This window comes from Pseudoliparis swirei, chromosome 6 (assembly GCF_029220125.1).
Source record: "Pseudoliparis swirei isolate HS2019 ecotype Mariana Trench chromosome 6, NWPU_hadal_v1, whole genome shotgun sequence".
Lineage (NCBI taxonomy): Eukaryota > Metazoa > Chordata > Actinopteri > Perciformes > Liparidae > Pseudoliparis > Pseudoliparis swirei.
Genome location: NC_079393.1, coordinates 19,249,061 through 19,274,932, shown reverse-complemented (window position 1 = coordinate 19,274,932; position 25,872 = coordinate 19,249,061). Strand labels below are relative to the sequence as shown.

The 25,872-nt window shown below is 42.4% G+C and overlaps 2 protein-coding genes across 9 annotated transcripts; one reads left to right on the top strand and one right to left on the bottom strand.

Annotated features, from left to right (window-relative positions):
• Positions 1-810: 810 nt before the first annotated feature.
• ccdc77 (coiled-coil domain containing 77) lies at positions 811-5,828 on the bottom strand. Of its 4 annotated transcripts, none has more exons than XM_056416806.1 (12): positions 5,752-5,828; positions 5,074-5,134; positions 4,645-4,831; positions 4,408-4,550; positions 3,343-3,439; positions 2,830-2,920; positions 2,495-2,586; positions 2,255-2,403; positions 1,882-2,143; positions 1,628-1,753; positions 1,380-1,532; positions 811-1,118 (listed from the first exon to the last, which is right to left on the bottom strand). In XM_056416806.1, the coding sequence occupies exons 2-12, from the start codon at positions 5,106-5,108 to the stop codon at positions 972-974; spliced, it is 1,482 nt and encodes a 493-aa protein (XP_056272781.1). In that variant the 5' UTR covers positions 5,109-5,134; positions 5,752-5,828; the 3' UTR covers positions 811-971. The 4 variants fall into 4 exon arrangements, with proteins under 4 accessions (XP_056272781.1, XP_056272782.1, XP_056272777.1 ...); XM_056416807.1 differs by lacking the exon at positions 5,752-5,828 and adding an exon at positions 5,359-5,734; XM_056416802.1 differs by lacking the exon at positions 5,752-5,828 and having other exon boundaries at positions 5,074-5,341.
• Positions 5,829-6,438: 610 nt separating this feature from the next.
• On the top strand, positions 6,439-25,472 carry ush1c (Usher syndrome 1C). 5 transcript variants are annotated; one of them, XM_056417185.1, is made up of 24 exons: positions 6,439-6,520; positions 8,320-8,387; positions 10,948-11,091; positions 11,296-11,434; positions 12,778-12,886; positions 12,987-13,011; positions 13,121-13,178; positions 13,277-13,465; positions 13,777-13,836; positions 14,019-14,075; positions 15,139-15,281; positions 16,055-16,120; positions 16,218-16,366; positions 17,012-17,061; positions 17,298-17,462; positions 18,272-18,388; positions 21,626-21,691; positions 22,542-22,583; positions 23,126-23,179; positions 23,288-23,387; positions 23,732-23,841; positions 24,058-24,113; positions 24,292-24,416; positions 25,276-25,472. In XM_056417185.1, the coding sequence occupies exons 1-23, from the start codon at positions 6,485-6,487 to the stop codon at positions 24,383-24,385; spliced, it is 2,097 nt and encodes a 698-aa protein (XP_056273160.1). In that variant the 5' UTR covers positions 6,439-6,484; the 3' UTR covers positions 24,386-24,416; positions 25,276-25,472. The 5 variants fall into 5 exon arrangements, with proteins under 5 accessions (XP_056273160.1, XP_056273156.1, XP_056273157.1 ...); XM_056417181.1 differs by lacking the exons at positions 17,012-17,061; positions 17,298-17,462; positions 18,272-18,388 and adding an exon at positions 16,571-16,626; XM_056417182.1 differs by lacking the exons at positions 17,012-17,061; positions 17,298-17,462; positions 18,272-18,388; positions 21,626-21,691 and adding an exon at positions 16,571-16,626.
• The last annotated feature ends 400 nt before the right edge of the window (positions 25,473-25,872 follow it).

Here is a 25,872-nt window from a genome sequence, read left to right as displayed (position 1 = left end):
TGTATTTAACTTTTTCCCTTTACTGCCTATTTCATTAATATTTTATTTTTATTTTCATACAATTTAACTATGGCTTCTATTGAAACTGTTACTCTTGAGTGGTATGTCCCACCTTCATAGGTCTGTCCCAGGTGAAGTCGTGAGTTCCAGTAATGGGCCAATTAAGCTTAAAACAAACGGTACTAACTTTGTTTGACTCTTGTGTTCCTCCATTGAACTATAAGTACGACATGCTACGTGATACAATTAATAATGTACCGTACATGATTCCCTTTAAAAAAGTTAAATATGGCTCCTTTTCACTTCCCCAGCTGCTTGTCATGATAATTATCTTCCACCTGTGTGGAGGTTATTCTTCTTCATTCCGTGTTGATTCATTTGTGACTCGCTGGCAGCATCGTGGCCTTATGGCTCCCCCTTGTGGCATGTCACAGAGCGGCGCAACACCTCGTTCCTTACGAGGCCTGTTACTATTGTTTTATTCTTCCCTTTGCAGAAACCACACACTTTAGGAAAGGTGTTCCTGTACGCTGTCGAGCCAAACTCAGCAATAAAGTGTTTCTAACTAAAGCTGCTGGACTATTTGTGATTGTTTGTGTAATTTTTAAAAAAATACCAAATTGTCTTTTTTGATTTTAGTTAGTCTGAAAAAAACATGAGATGAGGTGCAATACTTATTAGCTTTTAATACTTAAAAAGTAGTTTAAAAAAGGAACTAAAAAGGTTTTATGTTTAGTTTTTTCAGAGAAAACAACAAGTTTGTTACATTTCTGAGCAATGAATATAAGCGGAAAGAGGAAAAACAAAGAGTGTAGTGTTGTAGAAAAACATATTTATTAGTCCAATGTACAAAATAGAAATTACATTCACTCAGTTTCAGTAATCTACATACACAGTGGCACAAACGGACTTGACTGTGATAAACCTCACATTAATTGTCCATAAAATGCAGTCGATGGCAGAGTCCGTCCTCAGCTAAATCTCAGCTCGTTTTCCAGTCCATAGATCTTGGCCTTCAGCGCCATCAGCTCCCCCTGAACCTTCTTTGTCCTGCCGTTGGTCTGACGTACCTGATGCAGAATGGCCAAGTCCTGGTTGGGCCCGATATTGAGAGTAACCTGAAACAGTGGTCACATAAACACCAGGTTAAATGGCAACTCTGGTATCAGCCGTATGCAAGGCTGGAGGAGACAATGGTGAAATAATTTCTCATTTGGTTCTTTAAATAACTTGTGATATTTTCAGTGTTTATTATTTTATTTTTTAAAGAGCTCAAAACACATGTGTTGAAATCACAAAATAATTTTCTCTTGATCAGGAAGGACACATGGAATGGAAGAAAAGTTTTAGATATTAGTTGACTATTCGGAAAGTCTTACCTTGAGTAGTGATTTTTCCACATCTTTGAGTTTCTGCCTGAGGTGCTTCAGATCCGTCTTGAAGCCCTCCACCTCCATCGCTCTCCTCTTCTCCAACGCCTCGTAGCGCTGAGTCATCAGCTGGAGACGCGTGGCCATTTTGTCCGAACGCTCCTGCACACATTTAGATTTAGTAAGAAGAAAATATTGGTAACAAACTTGATGATCTCCATAAAATATGATAGTTTTACAGACGTACACATCTGTACCTTAAATATTTCCCTGCCCACATCCCCTTTCTCTCTGATTTGGGACAGTTCTGTCTCCATTGTAATGCACTGCCCCCTGTACATCTCTGCCAGTCGGTGGGCTTGCTTCAGATCCTCCTGCATCGCCTGATGATTCATTTAAATAAGATTACAAACAAAACAAAAATCACAATTGAACCCAAAAAGAGCATTGATATAAAAAAAAAAAGGGATAAGTGAGATAATATTTTTGTTTTTAGAAGAATAAATATTACTTTAAGCTCCTCTTTGTGCGTCTGCTGTAACTCTGGCTGAGGCCGGTGGAGGAGCAAGGCTTGGCTGCTGCTGGGTTGCCACGTACGGCTAGATTCGGGCCCAGCAGATCCAGTCTTCCTCAGACGGTTGTGACAGGAGTCCAGCTCCCTCAGCAGCCGGTCCTTCTCCACCATCCAGCTCTTCTCATGAACCCGCGTGTCAAACTTGAGCTGTAAGAAATCTCTGGTGCTCTCATGCAACAGGTTCTGGGTTCGCTGGAGCCTGAGATGCGAGAAGCGGTGAGAGTTATGCATCGAGAGGGAAAGGGAGTTGAAGGAGCGTCATTCCAAAAACACACCACGTCGTGGTGAACAACTGGAGACGCAGACCCACTTGTCAGTCATCCCTGTAAATCGTTCCTGATCTCTCTGCCGCTGTGCCAGTGCCTCCTCCGTTTGGAGCCGTCGATCCTCCAGCAGAGACTCTACCTGCTCTTTAGCCAGCCGGGTTTGTTCCTCCATCTGAGCCTGCAGCGCTTCCACCTGGAAACATGAGCCACACAGATAATAGCTTGGTACACTCATCATCAAAACAGTAGAGATGCAAGAGGCAAAGGGGCCGAAAGTGTCCTACTTGTAGTAACAACGTCTGGTTATCAATCTTGTATTGTTCCAGGCTCTCTCCATTTAACCCGTCTGATGATTTTTTTCTCCTGCTGCTCTCTGCTGAGACAGACATGAAATCAGGGGCCCACAGTGCATCTGCAATTACTCATCATTTTGCTCGTCTGCCATGGGCTCACTTCCTAAATGTGCCAAGAAACGTTGCTTCCTGTGTTTGAGTTTCATGGAAAAGAAAACATTAACAGATACTTTTAACAGGAGCACAATAAAAGATTAATAATCTTCAAATCTTTCTTAAAACATTTACAAAATTAAAATATTGAATATAGAAAAAGCATTGTAAACCTTTCCTGGTGGCAGTAGGTCTCGACATCGTTGGCCGTAGGTTGAGATTTTCCTCCGATCTGGACTCAGTGTTCTTCTGTGTGACAGTGACCTGAGAAATAGTCATCACATATAGTCGCGGTGTTCAAAACGTACGTCTTTTGTTGGTCTTCTTTTTGCTTTGCACAGAATGAATAACATTGGAAGGACAACGTTTTTGGTAATCCATGAAAAAATGGAAACTTTAGTCTTTTTATCTAAATTGTATTGAAATCTGAACAAGTCCTTAAAATATGAATTCAAAGGTCATAAAAAAAATCAACAATGATACCTACTGAAAATATAGGAAAGTTGTCTCAAACCTTTTTCTTGAAAATATTTTGGAAAACTACAGGTAGAACTGCTCACATTACCAATGCCTCTGCTCCATTTAGGTGTGCTCGCCAATGCAGCATTTTTAAGGTCATTAATTGTCACTGTGTTTGACTTCATCAAGGCGTCTGCTGTGAGGTCTCTGTTGAGGGAAACATGTACCTTGTGAGGAGGCTCCCGGTGGAAATATGTGATCTCTCCTTCGTCAGTACCCACCAGGGCGAGGAGGTGCTGGATTTTCTTCCTGTCCTCCAACTCTCTGTACAACATTAGGCTGGGTAAGATGGTTGTATGTACAGAAGTGAAATACTGAAGACGGACACCCATACCAGTGTTTTCCTTTAATCTGGCTGATTACACATTTACAGTACATGGCTAGACAGTCTGATGAAGAAAACTGGAGGCTTTAAATAATCTGTAATAATATGCAGCAGTATGTCCAATAGTCACAAATCCAATAGCCCAGTTATATATTACTATTAACATCTCATAGGCCTTTTCTAAACAGCAAGCATTTTTTAATTTGTCATATGAGGAAAGGCACAGGTGTAACTACTACTGTTACATTAATATTCATGGTGGAAACTTTACAGAACCTAATGGGAATAATATTGAACAATGGGGAACAAATGTAATTATAGGGGTTATTAGCTTAGGCTGTATTTACCTATTCTATATGCAGATATAAACTTACCATATCATAAGCAGTCAATCAATGAATATGCTAAATATATCTTAATTTGAGGTTACTAGTTTGAATGTTAGCTAAAGGTAATTAACATTTGAGCCAACAATGTGGGCTGTGTGCAAACATGAGGTTCAAACTGTAGCACTAGTTTATACTTCTTCTTTTTTGTAATAAAGAGATTGTAAATACATAAATTAAGTCCCCTTAATAAGTGTATACTCATCAACCAATCAAGCTACAGTGCAGTACCCCCAATAACTTCACTATTTATGCATTTGAAATTCAAATTGGACATTTCCAAGCTGAACTTCTCTTGGAAATGTTCCAGCCCTCTGAAACACTAACTAAGATTAATGATGTCTCGTTCTATTTAACCCTTGTGTTGCCTTCGGGTCATTTTGACCCGATTCAATATTTAAGTGCGTCAGTAATGCACATGGATCTGGAATTCATTGATGTAAAGAAGCCCATATCTATTTGATTAATTACGCCTGTGGTTTTCCTGCTGTCACATGTCTCCACATCAACCGCGCACCTACCTGATCTTTAGTCTGTCATTTTCTGCATAAAGCCGAAGAGACTGTTCCCTCTCTTGGAAGAGGTAGACCTGCATGTCACTCAGAGCGTTTTGCAGCTCTGCAATCTCTCCCTCGCGCTGTCGTACTTCCCACTGCAACTTATGCTGAGAAGACATCCAGGTTGGAGAGAGGATCAGTTAAAACATACTCTGGTATACCTGAAAACAGCATCACACACACCTCCTCGCTGTGCCTCACCTGGTCTTCTGTGATGACTCTGTACTTGTCCAGCATCTGCAGGAGGTCCTCGTGTTCTCCGTCAAATTGGGCAATCTTCTCTCGGTAGAACTCGAGTAGCTCCCTGGAAGGACGTAGGTACGCCAGCCGCTCATGGATGGGGGGGAGTGGGGAGTCAGGTTCTCGACCAGGAGTACGACTGCTGGCTCTGTAGTAAGAAAAAGAAAGAAAAGAATGGCATGTCTGCGGCAAATTATAGAAATGAAAAATAGAAAAAAGAATGATTCCCAGGCATTTAAATCCACTTGAGGAGTGAGACTAAATCCAAGATTAAGGGATGTGATTTAGAACTGTAACAGATTGACACAATAATGCCTTGCATAATGCAGAGATTTTTCTTGCTGGGAGACCACACGCATATCTGTCCTCCTGTTGACTGTGTGAGCTTACCTGTGTGGCGTTGCATCTTTAGTTGGTGACGCCATCCCAGCAGCACACAACACTGAAAACACTGAAAACATAGTGGCTGTCGTCAATAGTGCAAACATGGGTTTGCAAAACAACTTGCCGTCACATAGTTTCTGCAACTAATTCTACAGAAAGAGGCCACACAGACAACGCTTTGTAAATTGAGTGTTGCAAAATGCATGTTATTACATTACACAGATACGTCAGCTTGATCCTGATCTGAATACTGAATTATTTGCAGCAACAGCTCTGTCCAAAACGGCTTACCATCTTACAATGTGCCAATAAATACGAGGAGGTGTTCGGGTACAAGTGAACAGGACATTTGATCAGAGGAAACACTCCCCGGGTGTTTCAGTTGGCTTGGGTTGGGCGCCAGGGGGAGCGGGACGTTTGAATGCAAAGTCTGCTAACGAGAAGCTTAAAAGTATAGCTTACACAATGTAACACAGAGTCAGATATAACACAACTAGACTCAGTGGGACAGACTGAAGTTGTAACCACGTTCATTCCTATTGCAAAGTAAACATGCTGCAACGTCTTTCATGAATGAAACATGTACCGGTGAAACTTCAGATATAGCAAAAATAATGCAGTCACATAACAGTACACCAATTTAATACAATAAATGTATATTGGCGTTTTTGCCTGACATATTACCGTTAATACGTATCAGAAACCCTCCGTCCTTCACAACACTCGGCCGTTGGCTCGGCGTTGTTCGTTACCGAGCTTTTGAAACCCGGAAGTTTACGCCCCCTTTTCTTCTTCGTCGAGATAATTATGTGTCCTCCAGGGGCAGGCAGCGAAACGGTTAATAAAACAACAACACCACTTTAATGCCCCTTACGAGGCATTTAAGGGGTGTTATATTTGGTTTTATCATGATAAATGATGGGCAGGGCTCCATTGGAAGTTATTTTAGTTTCTGGTTAAAAAAAGAAGGGTCCATTAAATTAGTTTTAAAATGTGCATCTGTGATACGGATATATAGTCTCTTAACAAAGCGTTAAATAACTCGCGTTAATTGTCCAAATAACGGGCAACACAGAGATTATCGACAGTTTATTTTACGTTTTCTGAAATACAGAAGTTATAGACGTTGATCCCTTCACAATAAAAGGTCTGCATTGGACATGTGTGAAGAACTAGAAGTAGACAAAGACAGCAAGCCTCATTACTTAAAAAGTAAAAATATGTTATGTTTTTGTAAATAGTCTCCGTTCGTATTCACTACCCGCAACGATTTAATTCTCGTTATTATTGTGTTACCGTGAAAATCTTTACCGGAAGTTGTAGTTTCCAACGAGTAACTTGATGCACTGACCCCGGTCCACTCCTGCCAAACTTCACCGACACCGGGATCTCTCGTCGGTCGATTTGTCTCGCAGCGATGGAGCGGAAAGTTGCTCGGGAATTTCGGCACAAGGTGAGGTTCAACCATCGTCCTCTCGCGATATTAATTAGATTTATCTTAAATACCGTACGTCCATAAACAGCTTTTTCCTCACCTGGTTGTCACCTCATAGGCTCAGGTGTCTCTTTCGGTGGGATGTTACGCAGACACAGGCCTGGTCGACAGCCGCACGAGTTAAAATCATTCAACATGTATTTTAATTAAAGAGTAAAAATCATTTATATCAGTCAAACACAAATTAGAAATGGTGTGGCAGTAGCCACATGGTTAAAATAAAATTGTGATCTCTAACTTGAAGCCTATAGAGAAATAATAAACACAATTATAGGTGCTAATAAAATGGCTTTTTTATTTCAACTGAAATAACCTATTTTTTTAGACTGTCCAGAATTAAGTTATTATCATAGGGTTTTACTCTTATAGTACCGGCAAATGTTCTTTCTCTTATTAGTTTTGTGTATTTTCCCTGTACTATGTTTTGTGGTTTGTGAAAAGGTAACTATGAATACAAATTAACAGAGAAAAGAAACATGATATGTTCAGGGCATTTTCAGCCCCAGAGCGTGTGAGATCCCCACACAGCCATCTGCTTAGCAGTGTAACACATTGCAGGCTCTTCACAAAGGGCATCCTAGCATTAGATAATGTAGATTGTGTCAGAGATGAGCAGCTGAGCAGATGAGATGGGACAATTTACCGGTTTAATTAGAGGCTGAGGACCAGCATGGCACAATCGGGCTTTGTTTCCTTCTGGGGCATGATCATAGTCTCTGTTTGTCTCTCTCTGGTTGAGAGTGTGCAGAGTTTCACTCTGAATGTGTGAAGGATTGCATGAGTATCTGTTGTGTTGATTTAAAAGTGCCAGGCACTTTGGTATATGGTGCCAAAGTCTGCATGCAGTTCAGGCTGCAGGAGTGGCTGATGCCTCACTGCGCTGAGCAAGCAACATTTATTACACTCATAAAGACTCCCAGCAACCTCAAAGCAGGGTGCATGTGTGCAGTCCTACATTTATGATTACCATATCCCTTATGTTGCTAGGACTACAGCTTGGGTCCAAGTTCACTTCCTGTCAGCGACTTGAATTAACAAATGTCGCAACAGGAACTACAAAGGGGCCCATTTAGGATGTTTGTCGTCAGGTTTGAAAAGCTCTTTAGTGAGTCTACAAACGCTTTAATTCCTACATAAAATGAGGCCTGAATGTGTTTCTCTCTCTCTCTTTAAGACGTAGCCTATCTTTGAGTCCACGCTGCTCGAGATGAGATGCGTGTGACTGTAGCGTGTGAATGTTCACCTCTGTTTGTATATGAGATGTAAGATGACACGGCTGACCTTCCTCCTGCAGCCTTTCCTCACCTCGACTGCCATCATTCCCTCCCAGGGGTTTGATGGTGAGAGAAGGGCTGGCCATTACCTGCTTTAGTCCAGGGAGCCTCGTCGTCCTCAAAGCCCAGTTTGAACTACCACTCTGACAAAAAAAAAAGCGACTCTGGTTGTGTTTGAAGCCTACAGCTTGTAGTTTGGGACATTTTTAGGCGGTGGGGGGGAGAAAGTGAAATGTGTTGTATCATTGAATGGCCGAAGCGTTTTCTCAAAATTATTCTGTTGCATCTGAGCCACCATCAGGTTTGTATGAAATCCTACACATGCACACACACACACACACACACACACACACACACACACACACACTGACAGCTCACCCCCTAGTGTTGACGGGGCCACAGGAGAGAGGGACAGTGTGTGTCCCTGGGCGGACATGTTCTCTGAGAAGAAGGATGCCACCAGATGTTTTTCCTTTCTTGCAGGTGGAATTGCTGATTGAAAATGAAGCTGAGAAGGATTACTTGTATGATGTCCTTCGCATGTATCACCAGTGAGTACCATCTGTCACTTCTCAGCATGGTGTTGGTGTGCGTGGCTGGGAGAACGGTGCATTTACTTTTTTGTTTTGCCTCCGTCACAAACATCCGTACAGTCTGTATTCCTACATCAATGCATTATTGATGGTTATGGAACAGGTCGTGTCGATAAAACACAACCTATTCCAAATGTTAAAAAGACAATAGATAAAAGGCTACATTTATATTTCAGATATGCTTTAATTTCTTCTTGTTCTATGATTGCTGCATGAAAAACGATGCCCGAAAGCCTTAACTTCTTCTAACTGCTCACCAACTTTGCATGTTTAGTTTTTAAAAGTTCTTCATGTTGTCAGACACATTCCTGAATCATCCTGATGCACACAGTTTAAACGGTGCTCCATCAGGCTCTCTAACAACAGCCTGGTCTCAGAGGGTTTAGGTTGGGGGGGGGGGGGGCTACAGGTCTAGGTTTCAATTAATCTTTGAAAAGAGCCAGAGCTCTTTGGCCCCACCGCATCTGATCAGTTTCCACTGTGCTCCGACAGGCCTGGCCGGTTATCCACAAAAGCTCTTTTTATGTTCATTCTGCAAGCAGGACTGCAATGACACTTGTTAATAATTCAAAGAGGAGGCCAGGTGGACAGATTTTACACAGTAGCTTTTACTTTGTCGCTTTAATTGGGGTTCAGTTGTCTTTTGTCTTGCTTTGAATTGTGAAAGATAATTGGATGTTTTTCCATCAGCAATCATAAATTATGGTCCTATACTTCTACTGTTGTTTACAATTGAATATTAAAGTGGATGTGCTACTGCATGTGTGATAAAGAGTTCTATAACGTGTGACAAATTGCCTCAACAAGTCAGCATGGGTTGAGTCTGAAGAGTAGAAATTGGAAAAAGTAAAGACCTGGGGGATATGGAGTTAGAAAAGAGTGAGCTTTCCAGACCTCTGTAGCTCTTAATGTAGCCCACCAAACTGTCAGTGGTTGAGTTGCATTATGGGTATTGGGTAATGCAGGCAACAGGTTTTGCAAGAAAGATAAAAGTTGCAAGACAAGTCCAACAATGTTATAGGAGTGCAATGCTAAATCCGTTAAGGACTCTTTAGGGTGGACTTTATTACTATTGTGTCTGATAAGATCATCAGAAGTCAGTTATAATTACTTGTACTTTCAACTACAGTCAATGTCCCATTCCGTATCTCTAAATCTTACCATTCAGTTTATTTTCTATAGCCGAAAATCACAAATTAGCCTCAGAGGCTTTACAATCTGTACAAGTACGACATCACTGTCCCAGGACCTCACACCTGATCAGGAAAAACTCTACAAAAAACTCTCAAAATCCCTTTCAGAGGGAAAAAAAAGGGAAGAAACCTTCAGGAGAGCCACAGAGGAGGGTCTTTCTCCAGGATGGACAGAAGCAATAGATGTCATGTGTACAGATGAACAGTGTTACAGAGTTACATAAACATTCATTAAATATGACATAAATATATGAATAATGAGTAGGATGCATGGACCACAATCCAGACCTCCACAATCCATGAAACAGAAGGAGGAAGAGAGGAAGGGGGGGGCGGGGGATCAGCAGGGTCTCGGAGACAGCGGGCCAGTCCACCAGGCCGGGTCACTAAGGCAGAAGGCACAAAGAAAGAGGAGGGGCCATTCGAAAGGAGGGGTAGATGAAAGAATACTTGAGAGATTTTCTTCCTGTGGTAGTTAAAGGACAAGTCCCGGTCAAAGATAACGCAGAGATTATTTACAGTGGTGTTGGATGCCAGGAAAAAATGCCATCTAAAGACACCACAGCAACAGATAATTGATCTCTGATGTGTTCTGGGCCGAGTAAAATAACTTGTTGTGTCTTTGTTCAACATCAGGAAGTTGCAGGTCATCCGTGCTTGAAGTTTAGTGAGCTGGTTGGTTTCTGCTGCTTGATCGTTAGATATAATTGAGTATCATCTGCATAGAAATGAAAGTGTATGGAGTGTTTCCTGATAATATTGCCCAAAGAAAGCATATATAAGATAAATTAAATTGGTCAGAGCACAAAACCTTGTGGACCTTCATGACTAACGTTGGTGGTCATCGAGGCTTCATCGTTTATAAGCCGGTTTGTGTGCATAAAACAATACAAATGGAGAACGTTTGCTCCAGAATTACAATCCCCTCAGGGTACAAATGCCTCTGAAACGGCACCATAGGGAACCTAAGACTCTACAGTGCTCTGGAGTGGAGGAATCCTCAGGATGTAATAGTCCCTTAAATGTAGAGAAAAAACAAACAATATCAGATTGAAATAAATACATTAATAAAACAAGCAAATAATTTGGACAAGTCTGCGGTAAATTTTGAGGTGCAATTTCCATCGTTGTTACATCAGATTTTATTATAATAAAATATAATAGTTTTTTACCTCAATTTATTTCAATTAGTTTTTTAATGAAGCTGATGTCACTGAAGTGTGCATCATATTGATACACACTACAAACCATATTTCATGTCCTGTATTCTACCGTATTTCAAAACCTAAATTATAAAAAGTATTTTTATGCCCCTCCTCTTTTAGGTCAATGGACTTGGTCGTGTTGGTGGGGGACCTGAAGCTGGTCATCAACGAACCCAAGCGCTTGCCCTTGTTTGATGCCATCCGACCTCTTATCCCACTCAAACACCAGGTGGAGTACGACCTGTTCACCCCAAGGAGGTCACGGTGAGTCCAGCAGGGACTCATGTCCTGGTGTGTCTCTGGTCTGTTTTGCAAACGACGTGCCGACGTAATGAAAACACCCAACAAAGACAATGTCATACCATAAGATCCCTGAGCATCCTCACACTCTCTGTATTCTCCTTGATACCGACTGAAACCATCCTCCATGGCTACCTCCTGTTTGGCATCTCTCTCCTGGTCGCGTAGGAAGCTGAAAGAGGTGCGCTTGGATCGCACACATCGTGATGGACTGGGTCTGAGTGTCCGTGGAGGGCTGGAGTTCGGCAGTGGTCTCTACATATCACAGATGGTCAAAGACGGTCAGGCCGGGAATGTCGGTCTTCAGGTATGCACATATGTGTGTGGATGTATTTAATATGCCATTAATCATTATATGTTATGTGAAGATTAGGCAAGGGACCCATTGTTGTGTCTGTAGAGCAGAGGCTCTCAAACTGCGGGGCGCGCCCCTCAAGTGCAGAGAACATCACATATTACAAAAGTACGTGCGCAGACCAATGCAGGGAAAAGGAGGTCAGGAGCTGGTCAAGAGAGTTTCTCCAATGTGCAATGGACACTCTGCCAGACACAGAGAAGCACTAGATGTGCCGTGAACTACGCAAGGTTTTGACCGACGCTATTAGCGTGGGCAATTTCATAAAATCAAGGTCCCTGAAAGCACCACTGTTTCCCGCACTCGGTGAGGAGACGGAGCCTTCAGCTGCTTCACATGAAGCTCGGTGGCTCTCACGAGGAAACGTGTTGTTGAGTCTTTGAGGTCAGAGACATTAAACATCCATCATATGCTGACATGCGTCATACAGGACAGTACAATTGAAATTGTACGCCTATTATCCATACACATATTACTCTGCAAAGAGGAGGTGGACTCTGCTTATCATTCATTTATCTCTAATATACTTTTGAGTCAAATTTCTTAATTCAATTTATAATTATTAAGTTTGCTGATGAATAATTTCTGATGGTGATCTCAGTGACATATTTGGAAAGCTGAATGGATTAAATGTTCATCTTCCAGGCAGAGAGCAGCAGCTTCCTCAGACCAGATCAGGTTTCACTGAAGCTGAGATGTGGGTCAGGAGACTTGATCAAGAATATTGATTCCTTTGAATCCGAGTGAATTTGAACTAACACACATACTGATCTGACCCCATACTGATTGGCCAGTTTTCCCCAGATGGAAGTCAAATAAAAGAAATAACCCGCTGTGAGTCATTATGTATTCTAACATCCAAGGTGAGGGTCGTCTTATGTCTAATATCTGGATAAAACCCAGAGACACAATCAATGCAAAACATGGCAACATTACTACTGGCATGATGGAAATGTTGGGGGAGAAAATATTTACTTTTAATAATATTGTAGTATGCATTATTATCTGCTTAAAGACAGGTTGCGTAGGCTAACTTTAAACATTTAAATTAATTATATATTATACTATTTATATTCAAATTATTATGTATTCATTTGATTGAACAGGGACCATACAGATAACCATATAATGCATTTGTTTATGTGTGTAAGTATTGCACTTGACGGTGTAAACGTTGACATTTATGTTATATCCACGCTCAGGCATGTAAAATATGGGAGCGGCAGTAATTGTCTCTGTTTGATATATTGAAGGTGAAGGTCATGCGTAGCGTCCCATCCTGTCTTGATTTATAGGTTGGAGATGAGATCGTACGCATCAATGGATATTCCATCGCCTCCTGTATTCACGAGGAGGTTATCAGTCTCATCAAGACGAAGAAGATTGTGTCATTTAAAGTCAGACGTACGTAAAACAAACTCATTTTCAAACAACACGAGCATGATTGATGAATATTGTTTAATATCGATGGTCTCAATTCATTCTGTTTGTTCCCTCTGTGCAGATGTGGGGATGATCCCGGTGAAAGGGTAAGATCATTAATTTGATAAAACAGTTTCTAACCTCGGTTTGAATGTGGAGTTAATGTGCTAGAATGACATTGCTTTGTTCTTGTTTACCCTTTTTAAATGTCTCCAGCTCATCAGATGATCCCCTCAAGTGGCAGTTTGTCGACCAGTTTGTGTCTGAGTCGGGGGTAGGAGGCATATTGAGTTTTCGCTTCATGTCCCTTTACAGTTTCAAAAGTTTGATCCCATAAGCAGGAAACTTATGGGCTTTGTGTATCGGCTCCAGGAGAAAAAGAGCAGCATTGCAGGCTTGGCGTCCATTGGTGGCAAAGAAATCAAAGAGAAGAAGGTTTTCCTCAGCCTTGTGGGTACCAAGGGTATGGGCATCAGCATCTCCAGTGGTCCGACCCAGAAACCTGGGATCTACATCAGTAACGTCAAGCCGGGCTCCCTCTCGGCCGAAGTTGGACTTGAGGTGATTTCTCAAATTGAATACTTCTATTAAACTGTGATAATCGTATACCTGTAATGCACCGTCGGGGCCACTGTGGGTCAGTGGTTCGCAGATCTGTCTTTCAATCAGGGAGTTGACGGTTCAATCCCAACCCTCGTCAATGTGTCCTTGAGCAAGACACTTAACCCTCAATTGCTGCCTGTAGCTGTGTCTACAGTGTATTAATGTAACATGTCTTTGAGTACCTTAAAAAGCACTATATAAATGTAATGGAATATTATTGTTATGACCTTCTGCTGCAAACTGCATCTATGTCTTATCCTAAACTATAGATTGGAGACCAGATAGTGGAGGTGAACGGGGTGGAGTTCACCAATGCGGACCACAAAGAGGTGAATTTAGCATAACTTAATTATTTGCCAGTATTTAAAAGGATCTGTGATCATTTCACACCCTAACAAACACACATCACACAGGCAATTTTTTTGAGAGACTGTTAATGTATTAACCTATTTTTATTTCATTAATCAAATCTTTAAAATGAAGGGCATGATTTCTGTTATTCTATTCCCAGGCTGTGAGAGTCCTGAAGAGCAGCAGAAGTTTGACTATCACGGTTCTGACGGGAGCTGTAAGTACATGGCGTTATCTTTTTAATACAATCATAAATGATTATTTAATTTCATGTTGTCCTTTTTAACTCATAACATTTGTTTTCTTTCATATAACTATTGTGAGTATTATTGTATTCCCCCAACAACTCAACAGGATACACAACTCTTAAGTTACAATGCATATGAATACATCTGCATATGAGACACTCAGAATGGATTCTCCTATGCAACAGTATCTGTATCACATCTAGATTACTTGCATTTAAAGGGATAACCATATATTTCCATGAAGATACAACATGTGTTACCAGTTAAAAATAGTAAATCACAAATCATTTTATACTAACATAATTGTGACATAGAGGTGATATCCAAACAAAATGGTGCACATACAATAATTGCTAGAATTGTTGTTTGTATTGTGTTGGGGATCATAGAATAATATTTAGCTAAGGACAATCAGATCTCACAGAGGGAGGATTATCTGTTATAAACTGTGGGATCACACACATCTGCCCCCCTCCCTTCGCATATTCCTACACCATCCAGATTAATCTGCCACTAGGTTTAGGACACATCTCATCACCATGTTGTCTGTGCCTCAGCCCGACTGGCAGCAGGAGCAACATTCATCCTCAGTAAAGTCACCTGGCAGGTCGTTTGCCTCGGGAGTCGGGCACAGCGAGACAAGTAGTCTCTTGTTATTCATGGTTTTCATTGATGCCTGTCGATGGCATTTCCCTATTTCATCTGCATAAACGGGGAACGCTGCAACAGTAAACATTTGGGAATGTAGGCAGTACATTATTGCTTGTATATATGTGATATCCTGCACATAGATTTGTAATTCTATACTAATTAGAAATGGCCAACACGCTATGAGTCAATGATTCTTAGGTTGTATCTTAGTTTCTGAATCAGGCTTCAAAGATGATTCAAAACCGACATTTCCTCTCACCCCGGTCAGGGAGACGGTTCTGGGCGTGTCCGCCGGTTCTCCGGAGCCCAAACAGTCTGAGGACGCTCGCTCTCAAAAACGACTTTCCCTGATCGTTGTCTGTGGCTGTTGTCGCCTTTCAGGGCAAAGAGCTGTTCATGACGGACGAGGAGCGTCTGGCAGTGGAGGCCCGCCGGCAGCTGGATAGGCAGGAGCTGATGCACCAGAAGAGGGTGGCACTGGAGACCAACAAAATCCTGAAGGAGCAGCAGGAGAAGGAGAAGCAGTGAGTGGACGGAATAACTCCTTCTCTTTAAATGTTCCTGTGTTTTGTTGCATGGCAGAAACATGACGGCTGTCTGGTTGAACCCGCACACGAGACGGACGTTCAATTGTCTCTATTGTGACGAGTGGGATGTAAAGAGTTTAAAGTCTTGAGCTGTATACAGAAAGACCACATCCTCACCCTGGAGTTGAGATTAGTAACTGATGAAAATAAAACAGAAAAAGCGTTCTATCATGGACATTTTCTGACATCTTGAAACGGCTTAAACAGAAATCCTCCTCCAGCTGGAGGGCTCTGCTTGTCTAATTGGCTTGGGAAATACCAACATGGGGTCAGACTGAGACTGATAGTCATCAACCAATCAAACACTGACAACATGTGTGAACAAAGACACATCATGTCAGATAGGCTTCACGAACATGCATCTTCATATATCGGGAGTACAGAAGGTAAACAGAACCTACATTGATTTTCCATCCAACCGAGGACCCTCTTTATTGCTCTGTCACATCATGATATTGATTTATGTTCACGTTACTAAATCATTTTGCACATCCTTCCCATGCGTTTGTAAATTCAGAGGACACGCTCACTTTTGTCAGTGCTTTGATGTCAGCAACATCTTGAGGATAGATAATGTGACTGCACATCACAAGGCTGCCATTCTCAATAGCCGCCATGAACTGGATTGAAGTCATATATTTTGTATTTATAGCCCTGTGCTATAGGATGTGGACGGTTTTATTTAGATAATACGTCATGTTTTTTAACAGGAGAAAGATGGAGATCTCTCAGAAAGCTGCAGAGGAAGAGGAGCGCTATAAAAAGGAGATGGAGAAGTATATATGTTTGGTTTTTTTATGTCCTCAAAGTGTTGATTCAATGTTGTTTTGTAAACATCTTACACCTCTCACATGTTGTGTCATCCTTTTGTAGGCTCGAGGCTGTGGAGAAGAAGCACAGCAGAGAGTGGGAGGAGGACTGGGGAGCCAAAGACAGGCCCAAAAGTCCAAAGAGCCCCCGAACTCCAAAGGGCTCATCACCCGCCCCGCCCGAGTCCAAAAACGCCAAGGCCAGGAGTTCCCGTAAGGACACATGAACGAGTCCTGAAGTGCATGAATCCTCTATTTACTCCTCAGCCGACATATTTACTTTTCTTCTAAACATTAGATTTGTAGACGTCACTCTTGCCTGGGTCTCACCACGTCTCCCCTCCTTTCTTACGCACGCTCTCTGTCTCTTCCTGTCACTTCTGTGTGCTTTGTTGCTTTTATGGCCTCTCCTGTAAGCCGATGAAGCCAGCTCCTTCACAGAGGAGGACAAGGAGGAAGATCAGGACAGAGAAGTGAGTCTGGAGCCTCGGCTGTCGTCGTCACAGCTGTTTGTTCAAACCAGCGTACACAGAGACTAGTGCTCGATTTCCTTTGACAACCAGAATGAACCAGTGGAGACTTTTCAGTATCATTTCAACCAGTTGCATCTTTTTGCTCCTGAACATTAGGACTCAACCAGCCCAGCTGCTGAAAGCATATTTCCATGTAGTTATTCAGTGCCTACATGGAGCAGGCTTAATCTTTTTGTCTCTTTTTCTCTTGGGGTGTTGTGTTGTGGTTTTTTTTAGTGTCATGTTGTTGTTGTTGTTTTTAATAGATGCACTGCTTGGAGTTTGCTGAGTGTTTTCACCCTGGATGTCATTTAACAGAGTGACCTGTGTTCATCTCCGTCCTTAGCATTTGGCTGGTTTTATCGATACGAGGGGAAATTGCCGTCACTCCGCAAGGTACTTCAGTGTGGTGGAAGAGGAGCAAAACAAAGAACAATAGTTCTCATGACAAGTGGCTGTTACATATTTAAGATCGGAGCTTTGGTTTTTCTAAATCATTTATAAAACATAATGTCTGTTGGGCTTTTACCCCGTTGAACACTCTGTGGTGTCCGAAGCTATTTGTGCATGTCGTGCTGAGTGGTTTGGAGTGGCAGTCTATCTCGTACTTTGACTAACTGATGACACCTCAGAGAGGAGAAAAGAAGAAGAAAAGGAAGAAAGTGTCCAACACGGACACACTGCAGGAGCAGAGAAAGAACAAAAAGGAGATGGAGTTTGAGCTGAAACTCGCCAAGGAGAAGGAAGGAATGCACGAACGAGAGAAGCAACTTAAGATCAATCGTCTGGTGCAGGAGGTACGGAAAGGAGGGATTAGATGTGTTCTTAAATACTGACCAAAGTGACAATGTGGGTTGCACCATTTCAGAATCAGAATCAGTTTTATTGGCCAAGTAAGTTTGCACAAACAAGGAATTTGACTAGGTAAAGTGTCTCTCAGTGCTTACACAAAATATACATTTCAACACAATACAATACAGAACAAACGAAACAGTGCAGTACAGAACAAACAGTGCAAAACAGTGCAATGGTCTAAGAAGTTTAAGAAAGTGACTTAAAGTATATACAAGAGGAATGGCTATATACAGTGGCTGTGAAACGGTAGTGCCAGAAGAAGTGGAGAGTGCGAGAAGTGCAGGGATAAATATATATATGCTACAGTGGGTTTAGTAGTGAGACGGCAAGGGGGAAGAAACTGGATTTAATATCTATGATGGAATTTATGGCTTTCTGGTTTTAACCCTCCTGTTACCTTTAGGTTCAATTTGACCGCATTCAATGTTTAATGTCGGTGTTCTTTGGGGTCAATTTGACCCCAGGCTGTTTTTCACTGTCAAACGGATAAGAAGTATCAACTTTTTTATATATTTAAAGGGCTATTTAGGTAGTCAACAAACAAACATAAAGTACCTCACACTTAAACTTGGGAAACAATATTAATTCTAATAATTTTCTGGAGGTTTTAATTGCTGGGGTCAAATTGACCCCGAGGGTAAAAGATGTTAGTAAATGTGAAGGTAACAGGAGGGTTAAAGCTGAGCATGTACATGTGTGTGTGTGTGTACAGGGCTGATTCCTATTGTCCGATGCCGCCCTTTTGAACCAGGTTTCAGAGACTGAGAGAGAAGACCTTGAGGAGTCAGAGAAAGTGCAGCACTGGGTGGAGCGTCTTTGTCAGACTCGGTTGGAGCAGATATCCTGTGTGGAGAACGAATCCCCCGAGGTACAGAGTGAGACCTCCTCTGTCAAAACCTCTCCGCACTCAGGGCTCCTCAACAGTGTTTTCTTGTCTCGTATAACGTTCTACAAAGTTGAATGCCAATTCTTTTTTACTGGTGCGAGAAGATGAGTTGAGCTCTAATACAGAAGCAAAGCATTGCTGGTAATGGCTTTGAGGCACCTCCTTCCTGCCATGTTTAGTTGGTGTGGGGATGATGTGGTGAAGGACACTTCAGGAAGCCACTCGAGGAAGGGGGGCGTGGGGGTGTTAATGAATGTTAAGTAACATGATTTCGATGATGCATTCAATGAAGCAACGAGTGTGCAGTTATAGGGTTTGTAATCACCGGCTCATACCACAAAAACATGGCTTATTTTCCATGTGAAATATGTAGGAAATGGAATTTTTTGAAAATAGCTGAAAAGAAAAGAAAACATCCGATCTCATTATCTCATTCCCACTTGTTTTTGTTTCTACATTGACATGACACAGTTTTGGCACAAGTTGGTCATTTGCCTTCAAACGTCAACATGTTCATGTCGAATACAAGAAGAACCGTGAATGAGACGATCGCCCGAAGGAGAGCATTTGTCGAGTTGTGTGTTTCAGGGCAACGGGTTAGATTGACGTGAGGTGAAACAAATAACTGTTCGTGTCATTGTGACTTCAAGCTCTCCCCGCCGCTCTCGCCTGCCTCGGTGCCCAAGGTGAAGCGTTTCCCTGGCGGCCTCCATCTGGCCACCACTGATATGGATGACATTAACCTGGATGACGTGGATCAAAGCCTCAGGGGCCCTCTGAAGAGACTGGCCCCCACCCAAGCCAGCACGAGCCAGCCTCCCCCTCCCTTGCCTCTCCCCCCACCCTCATCCAAGCTGAACCCAACAGTACCCTACCACTCCCCTCCCTCATCGCGTTTATCCCCACAGCGGCGCCCTCCTTCTCCTGCCAGCGCTAGAAAACCTCCGTCTGCCCCGTCGACCTTGAACAACAAGGGGCGCAGGCCTCAAACGCAGCCTCCCCATCCCCCGCGCCCACCTTCCTCCCAATATCCTCCTCAGTCTCAGGCATCGCGGCCTCCATCCTCCCCTCAGCCTGCTCCACGGCCTCCGCCACCCCCTCCTCCACCTCCACCTCCCCCTCCACAACACTCCGGAGACCGAAAAGGAACCCATAGTGGGTACCGCCAGCCGCATCACCACCACCTCCAACACCCTCCGGAGCGCAGGAGCGAGTGGGAGGCAGGGGGCTATCTGCCTAGAGGGGGGCTTTACTCGCCCAACACCAGTGAAATGTCCTACCCCTCCAGTCCACAGGTTAGAGGTTCTCTTGTGAGAGAGATGATGTGTGTGTTGCTTTGTTGAACAGAGAGATGGCAAGGATTCTTTTCTTGAAAAGGGAAAATTTGCATCCACTTTTTAAAGAAATATGCAGGGCGCACATAGAGTTAATGCATTTTCAAGGCTGCAGGACTCTATTATGTTTTTAATTAATCGTGTTTTCTGTAATGGGATGTTTTATGCACGAAGAGAAAGCGATGCGCCGTATTTGCGTGACGGAATTGTGCAGTTATGGATTTCCAATGTACTTATCATGAAGTGAAAGGCATGCAGAGATTCAATTGGTTATTGATTTTTGCTTGTAGCTGTGTGGATTTGCTAAAATGAGTGGCGTGTTGCATGGTGTGTAGAAGTGATGAAAGTAGCATGTTGTTGCTCATCAGAGGAGCTGAGTAATAACAAATAAAAAAAATGGTGTGCTTGCGTTCAGTTGGACATTTTCATTTCATCCAATGGGCCAAGCATTGGATGCTTTTGGAACCGCAGCCATGCTGCGACATCTCGGGAGATGGATGCGTCTGGGTGTGTGTGTGGCATTGATTTTTCTGCAGTGCTCCGTCTGTGTCAGGGGGATAAGAGATTCATTTTATTTTACTGTGGTTCAGGTCATGAGAGATACCTCGCATGCCAGTCGCATTTCCAATTCAAGCACCTCCTTGGTGAGTGCCTTTCTGTAAATATCTGATTTAAAGTTTTAATCAAAATGACAACACTTTTATACATCTTGTAGAATCTTCCCAAAACCAGATGTGTTTGTTGTAAAATGACTTGTTGAATCCAGACATATACTCAGCTGTTGCATGGAAACGTGGTCTTTCCCCCATAGCAACTAGCTCCGAGTCCCCCCAACCAGAGGCGTCGGATGACCCCTGTCATGTCTAAACCCGTCATGCTGCCACAGTCCCAAACCCACCGGCCAGATCCACTCAGACCAGCTCTCCGTTCTGATGGCCTGGTAGGAAACACGGCACACTTCAATCATTTGCTCTCTGCACACATCTTTCCTGAGTTCGTGTAATAGGGCCATTAGACATTCAGACATCAGACACAGCCTCCTGTCATAGTGAGAGATTCATCTCTTCCTCTTGTTTGACTCTCAGTGAGTTCTCCAGACTCTTTTAGCCGTTCACAGAAAAGCCAATCTGTGGTTCTTAGATCACAGCCGTCTCTCCTTGCTGTCAAAAAGCTCTAATGAAACTGGGCATATTGTTTATTTTGGAGTAACCCTTTCTAGTAACCCTCTGCCTCACATTAATAGTCCCACCTGAGAACACAACCACACCTCTGCAGGGGAAATGCCTTGCTGGGAGGCACCTGGACTGCCGGAGCTGAAGGGTTGCCATGAATCATCATCACTTTACCCTGATATGATTTACCACCATCGTCAGTCCGATAGTCTCCACTGCTGCAGCACTGCACTGAGGATTGTTTATCGTATTATATTCCACAAGGACTGTGGCGCACCGCATGCTGTGATATTAACATTCCTGTCGGTCCCGTGTTTCATCGGCCTGGAGAAAAGGGCCAAATGATTTATTGAAAGGCCTGGATGAGGGTAATAATAGTCTAGATTGGTTTCAGCTGGTGGCTGTTTACCAATTAGTCACCAGCTGAGGCCAATTAGACACCATTTCCGAACCACAAGTCTTCTAATATCAGTGTTGGTCTTTTCATTGGATGTGTTGAGAATAATAAGAATATAGCAGTTTCAGTCCTTGTCACAACACTGATCTGAGTTTTGTATCTTCAGTGTAACTTCTCACCTTGTGGTGTAGCAGTGTACTCCACGGTGTGTCAGTACACTGTGACATCACCGTTGAGGGCGGTTACAGCATCGCAGTGAGGGATGTGTCGGTTTGTATTCGTTTGGCTGAAGCTGATTCCTGTTCTTGTGTTTCAGCCTCCGGAAATGCTGAAACGGATGGTGCCTTTCAACTCGTCTTTTAAATCAAACGACAAACGACAAGTAATTCATACTTACCACCACCTCTCTTGATTTATTATTTCTCTTGAGTGTGTTTTCTCCTATTCTTTCTGCATGTGCTCACCACATCCGGTTTCCTCGTATACCTTTCATGCCTTCTTTCATTCGGTCCTCTCTCTATAGACCGCATCGCTGCCTTAAGGTCCAGCTGTGTGACTTATACGTGAGAGCATTGATATTCATTAGGAGCACACAATAGTGCTGTGAACACAGTGTGCAGATGCATTTCACAGTCCTACTGCTATTAGTGTTGTTTTGTGCGTCACTGGCTGTGGTTGTGAGTCCAGTGAGCAACACTAGAGGATAAGAACGTGGTTGTTCTACCTTTTCTTGTCCTCTCTTTCCTCAGAGGCGGAGAGCATCAGCCTCATGAGATGAATTGTATCTATTACTCAAAATACCACAGTTAGATTGTTTGGGCTGATTTCAACTGCCTCCCCGAGCCACAACAAATACAAACGAGTTTTACCAAAGGGTTCATTCTTTATGTTTGTGTCAAAACAGGAAATGAAGACTTAAATGAATATTCTTCAAAAGAGGAAAGGCTCTGAGTCATCGTCGATCGGTTTCCTTCCTTTAAATTAATTTGCCGCGGTCTTTGGGAGGAATAATTAGGACTGATTTTCTGTGTGTGCGCGTGTTCCCCGGTAGCTATGCTTGTCATTATTGAATGTGAGTGGGTGGCTTTGACATGGTTTCCATTTAACAGGATGGTATTCAAGTGAATATATAGCTGGTTGTCAAAGGAAATCTTTTCTTTTTTTTCTTGTTTGTTAACCCCTTATTGACGTAGTCATCTGTTTTAATGAATGACATGTGAATTCTCTTTCAGGGATTTCAGAAATACGAGGAAGACTTTGATCCCTACTCCATGGTATCGTATGCCTGATATTGTTTGCAGTTTAACATGAAAACAGTATTTAGCAGGTCTTAGCTCCAGTTGACTGGAAATGTAAAACCTTTGGGTCTTATAGGATCAATTATTATCTTTTTAAATGTTTGACCCCATGGCAGCCATCGTTACCTTTTAGAAGTAGCGCCACAACAACAATTAAGAGAAATCAAATTGTTGGAAAAGTAGAGAATAATCATACGTAACTGCTTTACTGAGTTATCTAGAAGATTAATATCTAATATATGAGCTAAATGCTTGTGAGACAGATATAGTTGATTAGACTATTTGTAATTTTTTAATAATAACATCAATAATCAATAATCAATTGTCCTCTCATAAGTTATACCAATCGTGGTTAATAACTCCCAAAGGGGATTATAAGTATCTTGTTTTTACTAAGCATTGCCTCATGCCTATTCTGAGTAGAAATACATTGTTATGTCGGCACCTTTATTTATTAATCTACTTCCTTTTACGCAACTGCAGTGTTTTGCTCTCTTCCATTCATTCTCCGTCTTTAGTTCTCGGCGGAGCAGATCGAGGGGCGAGACGTGAGACTACTGAGGATCAAGAAGGTGCAGATAACCCTCTTTATGGATGAGAGAAATCTCACTCGTCACATTCAAAATGCGATATTCCCAAACTTGGTGGTGGTGGTGATGCTTTTGTCCGTTGTTCCTCAGACTGGACAGCTGGACATCGCTCTGGAGGGAGGCGCAGACTCTCCGTTGGGAAAGTTGGTGTTATCTTCTGTGTATGAAGGTGGCGCTGCAGATAAACATGGTCAGTGCATTTTATATTTTTAGATGTAAACTTAATAATTATCTTTTAAATCCATAAAAACTGAAAGAATTTCCCATCAGATTGAAGTGAAAACATTGTTCATATGAATGTGCCAGCTCGCTGACTTACCCTTGGGCACACCGTTCGGATGCAAGCTTAAAATCTACTCCAGCACTGCATAACAATATGTTAATGCTTTACTTGTTTCCTGAAATCAATTCAAGTTTGTGAGTGTCTCCTTACACAGACTATATTTATCTCTGTAGCTGGTGCTGTCTCTCGCTCTCTGTGTGTCACTGTTGGGAATGAACGGGTCTGACAGGGTGTGCTGCGTCTCTTTGTAGGTGGCATTGTACCCGGGGATGAACTTATGGCCGTCAACGGGAAGATTCTGATCGATGCCACATTGACTGAGGGACAAAACTCTCTGGCCCGGGCCTGGAACAGTGGAGGGGTAGGACTCGGATGAGAGGAAAATGCAGCACTACGCTTCCCACAGTTTAAACTCGTAGCTACAACAACAAAAGGGTGTTTCATTTGTCATAAACCACTTCAACCGCAATTCATGTTTATGCTCGTTGTTTTCACACTCGTTTTAAGATTTTGTCAGGCTGCATATTTTATATTGCTTCAGTGAAAAGTGAAATCAATATACAATGTCTTTTTTTAGGACTGGATCGATGTTGCGATTGCCGTTTCCCCCCCGAAAGAATATGAAGATGAAGTGTAAGTATTCCTGATAAATTATGTATGTTCTAGTCCGTGTTTAATACATTTTTGCATCATATGCATATTATTCAAATGTACATCTGGCACATTATTCTAATAATTTGGGCCATAATCTAATGAAAGCGGCCCAGTAGTTTACAGTGTGACTTGTGTGTCTGTGTGTGTGTGTAAGCAGCCCTAAGTCAGCGTCACTCAGTCCCACTGTGAACAGAAAGGTGTTTGAAGGCAGTGCAACACTGTACAGACACGGCTACCTCCTTCAGCACTAGCCCTCCCTCCTCCCACCTCACCCTCACCCTGGTAATCGACTTAGCCTTTAAACCTCCTCTCCTCTGCAGAGGGGATGTTTGGTGTGCCATTTGTTTTTGTTTAGCCCCTTATTGTTGTCTTGAGCACATGTGTGACAGTCTCCCTGTCAATCAGAAGAAACAAGCAGAGTATTTTTGGTATTTGTTTCCCCCTCTTGTTGCTTGGCTATTTCAAAGAAAAGCTAGCCTTACATTAACAGTATACAGCGTACACAGTATGCACTTTTTCTATTTGAAGAATGCTTCAGGGCGTTGCTTCTTCATGCTGAAACGTGCTCTACGATACGGCCATTCAATTTGCGTGAATAGACAACTAATGCAATCGGTGACCCATCCCACCATATACAGTATCTGCCAGAATCCCACCCCAGTGAGCCGTTTATAAACCCATGTGCACATTTGTGGCCTCTGTGGAATTGCCCTGCGTCGTCAGGTCATGGCCGACTAATAAAAGCAGCGCAGGACTCCTGACAGCCGTCAGCAGTTGTTCCGCGGTACTGTTACATGTTCTGACACCTTAAGTGACACCGGGTGGGACTGTAGGGGTGTTCCTCGTCTGCTACAGCACAAATGTTCCCAGGGTTTTGATCAGGGTTATTTTTTAGGTTGACATGATAAAGTCACAAGAAGTAGGCTCTGCGGTACCAATTTTCCAGAAAAGACAAGAACACTTTGGTTCAAGCTCTGATTATTCGGTGTTTCTAAAACTCACCTGCATGTGTGTTGGTCTGTTGTGTTTCATGTGCAGTGATTGAAGCGACAGTTTTCCTGATGACACCTTTCCAAACACAGTACAGCAGGTTTACTGTCATTGTTATCTTACAGGTGAATTCCTCTTTCTTCCCCTGCAGAACATTCTTCTAGTCTCAACAACCTGCCAAGAAAACCACACAAATAAAGAAGATTTTCATCGTCCATAATTCCTTCAGGATTCAGCGTCGAGCTAAAGATGGTCTTTTGTTTTTACTTAACATTACAAATGGCTCTTGTGTCATGTATCAAGATATTAACATTATCCAGTTATTAAACATCCGCACTGTCCTGATTCTTTTCAAGGGTGATTTAGTCAATATTCAATCATCTCCAGTGATTTTCATCAACTGTCAAGCCTGTACTTGGTTGACCTGCACTGCCACGCTGATTGTTTCTTTCAGATTTGCGTTTCATTTTTCAGCATACCAATAAAAGGAACATTAAAACAGGCAAACTGTCATCACTCACATCTGCATGTTCAAAACCCATTGAAGGACTGCTCATTATCAGGGAGTTGATTTTCGGTTGTCTGCTGTTTTTCAACATAACGTTACCAGGTTGGTGTTGTCTATTGTAATATCATTTATTTTAAGCCAACTCATGATGTTTAACTGACAAACTGAAAAGTTTCTTAGGTTTTAAGATATGATTTTTCCCAATTTAAGAGTGTAACAATATGCAACTAATTTATATGG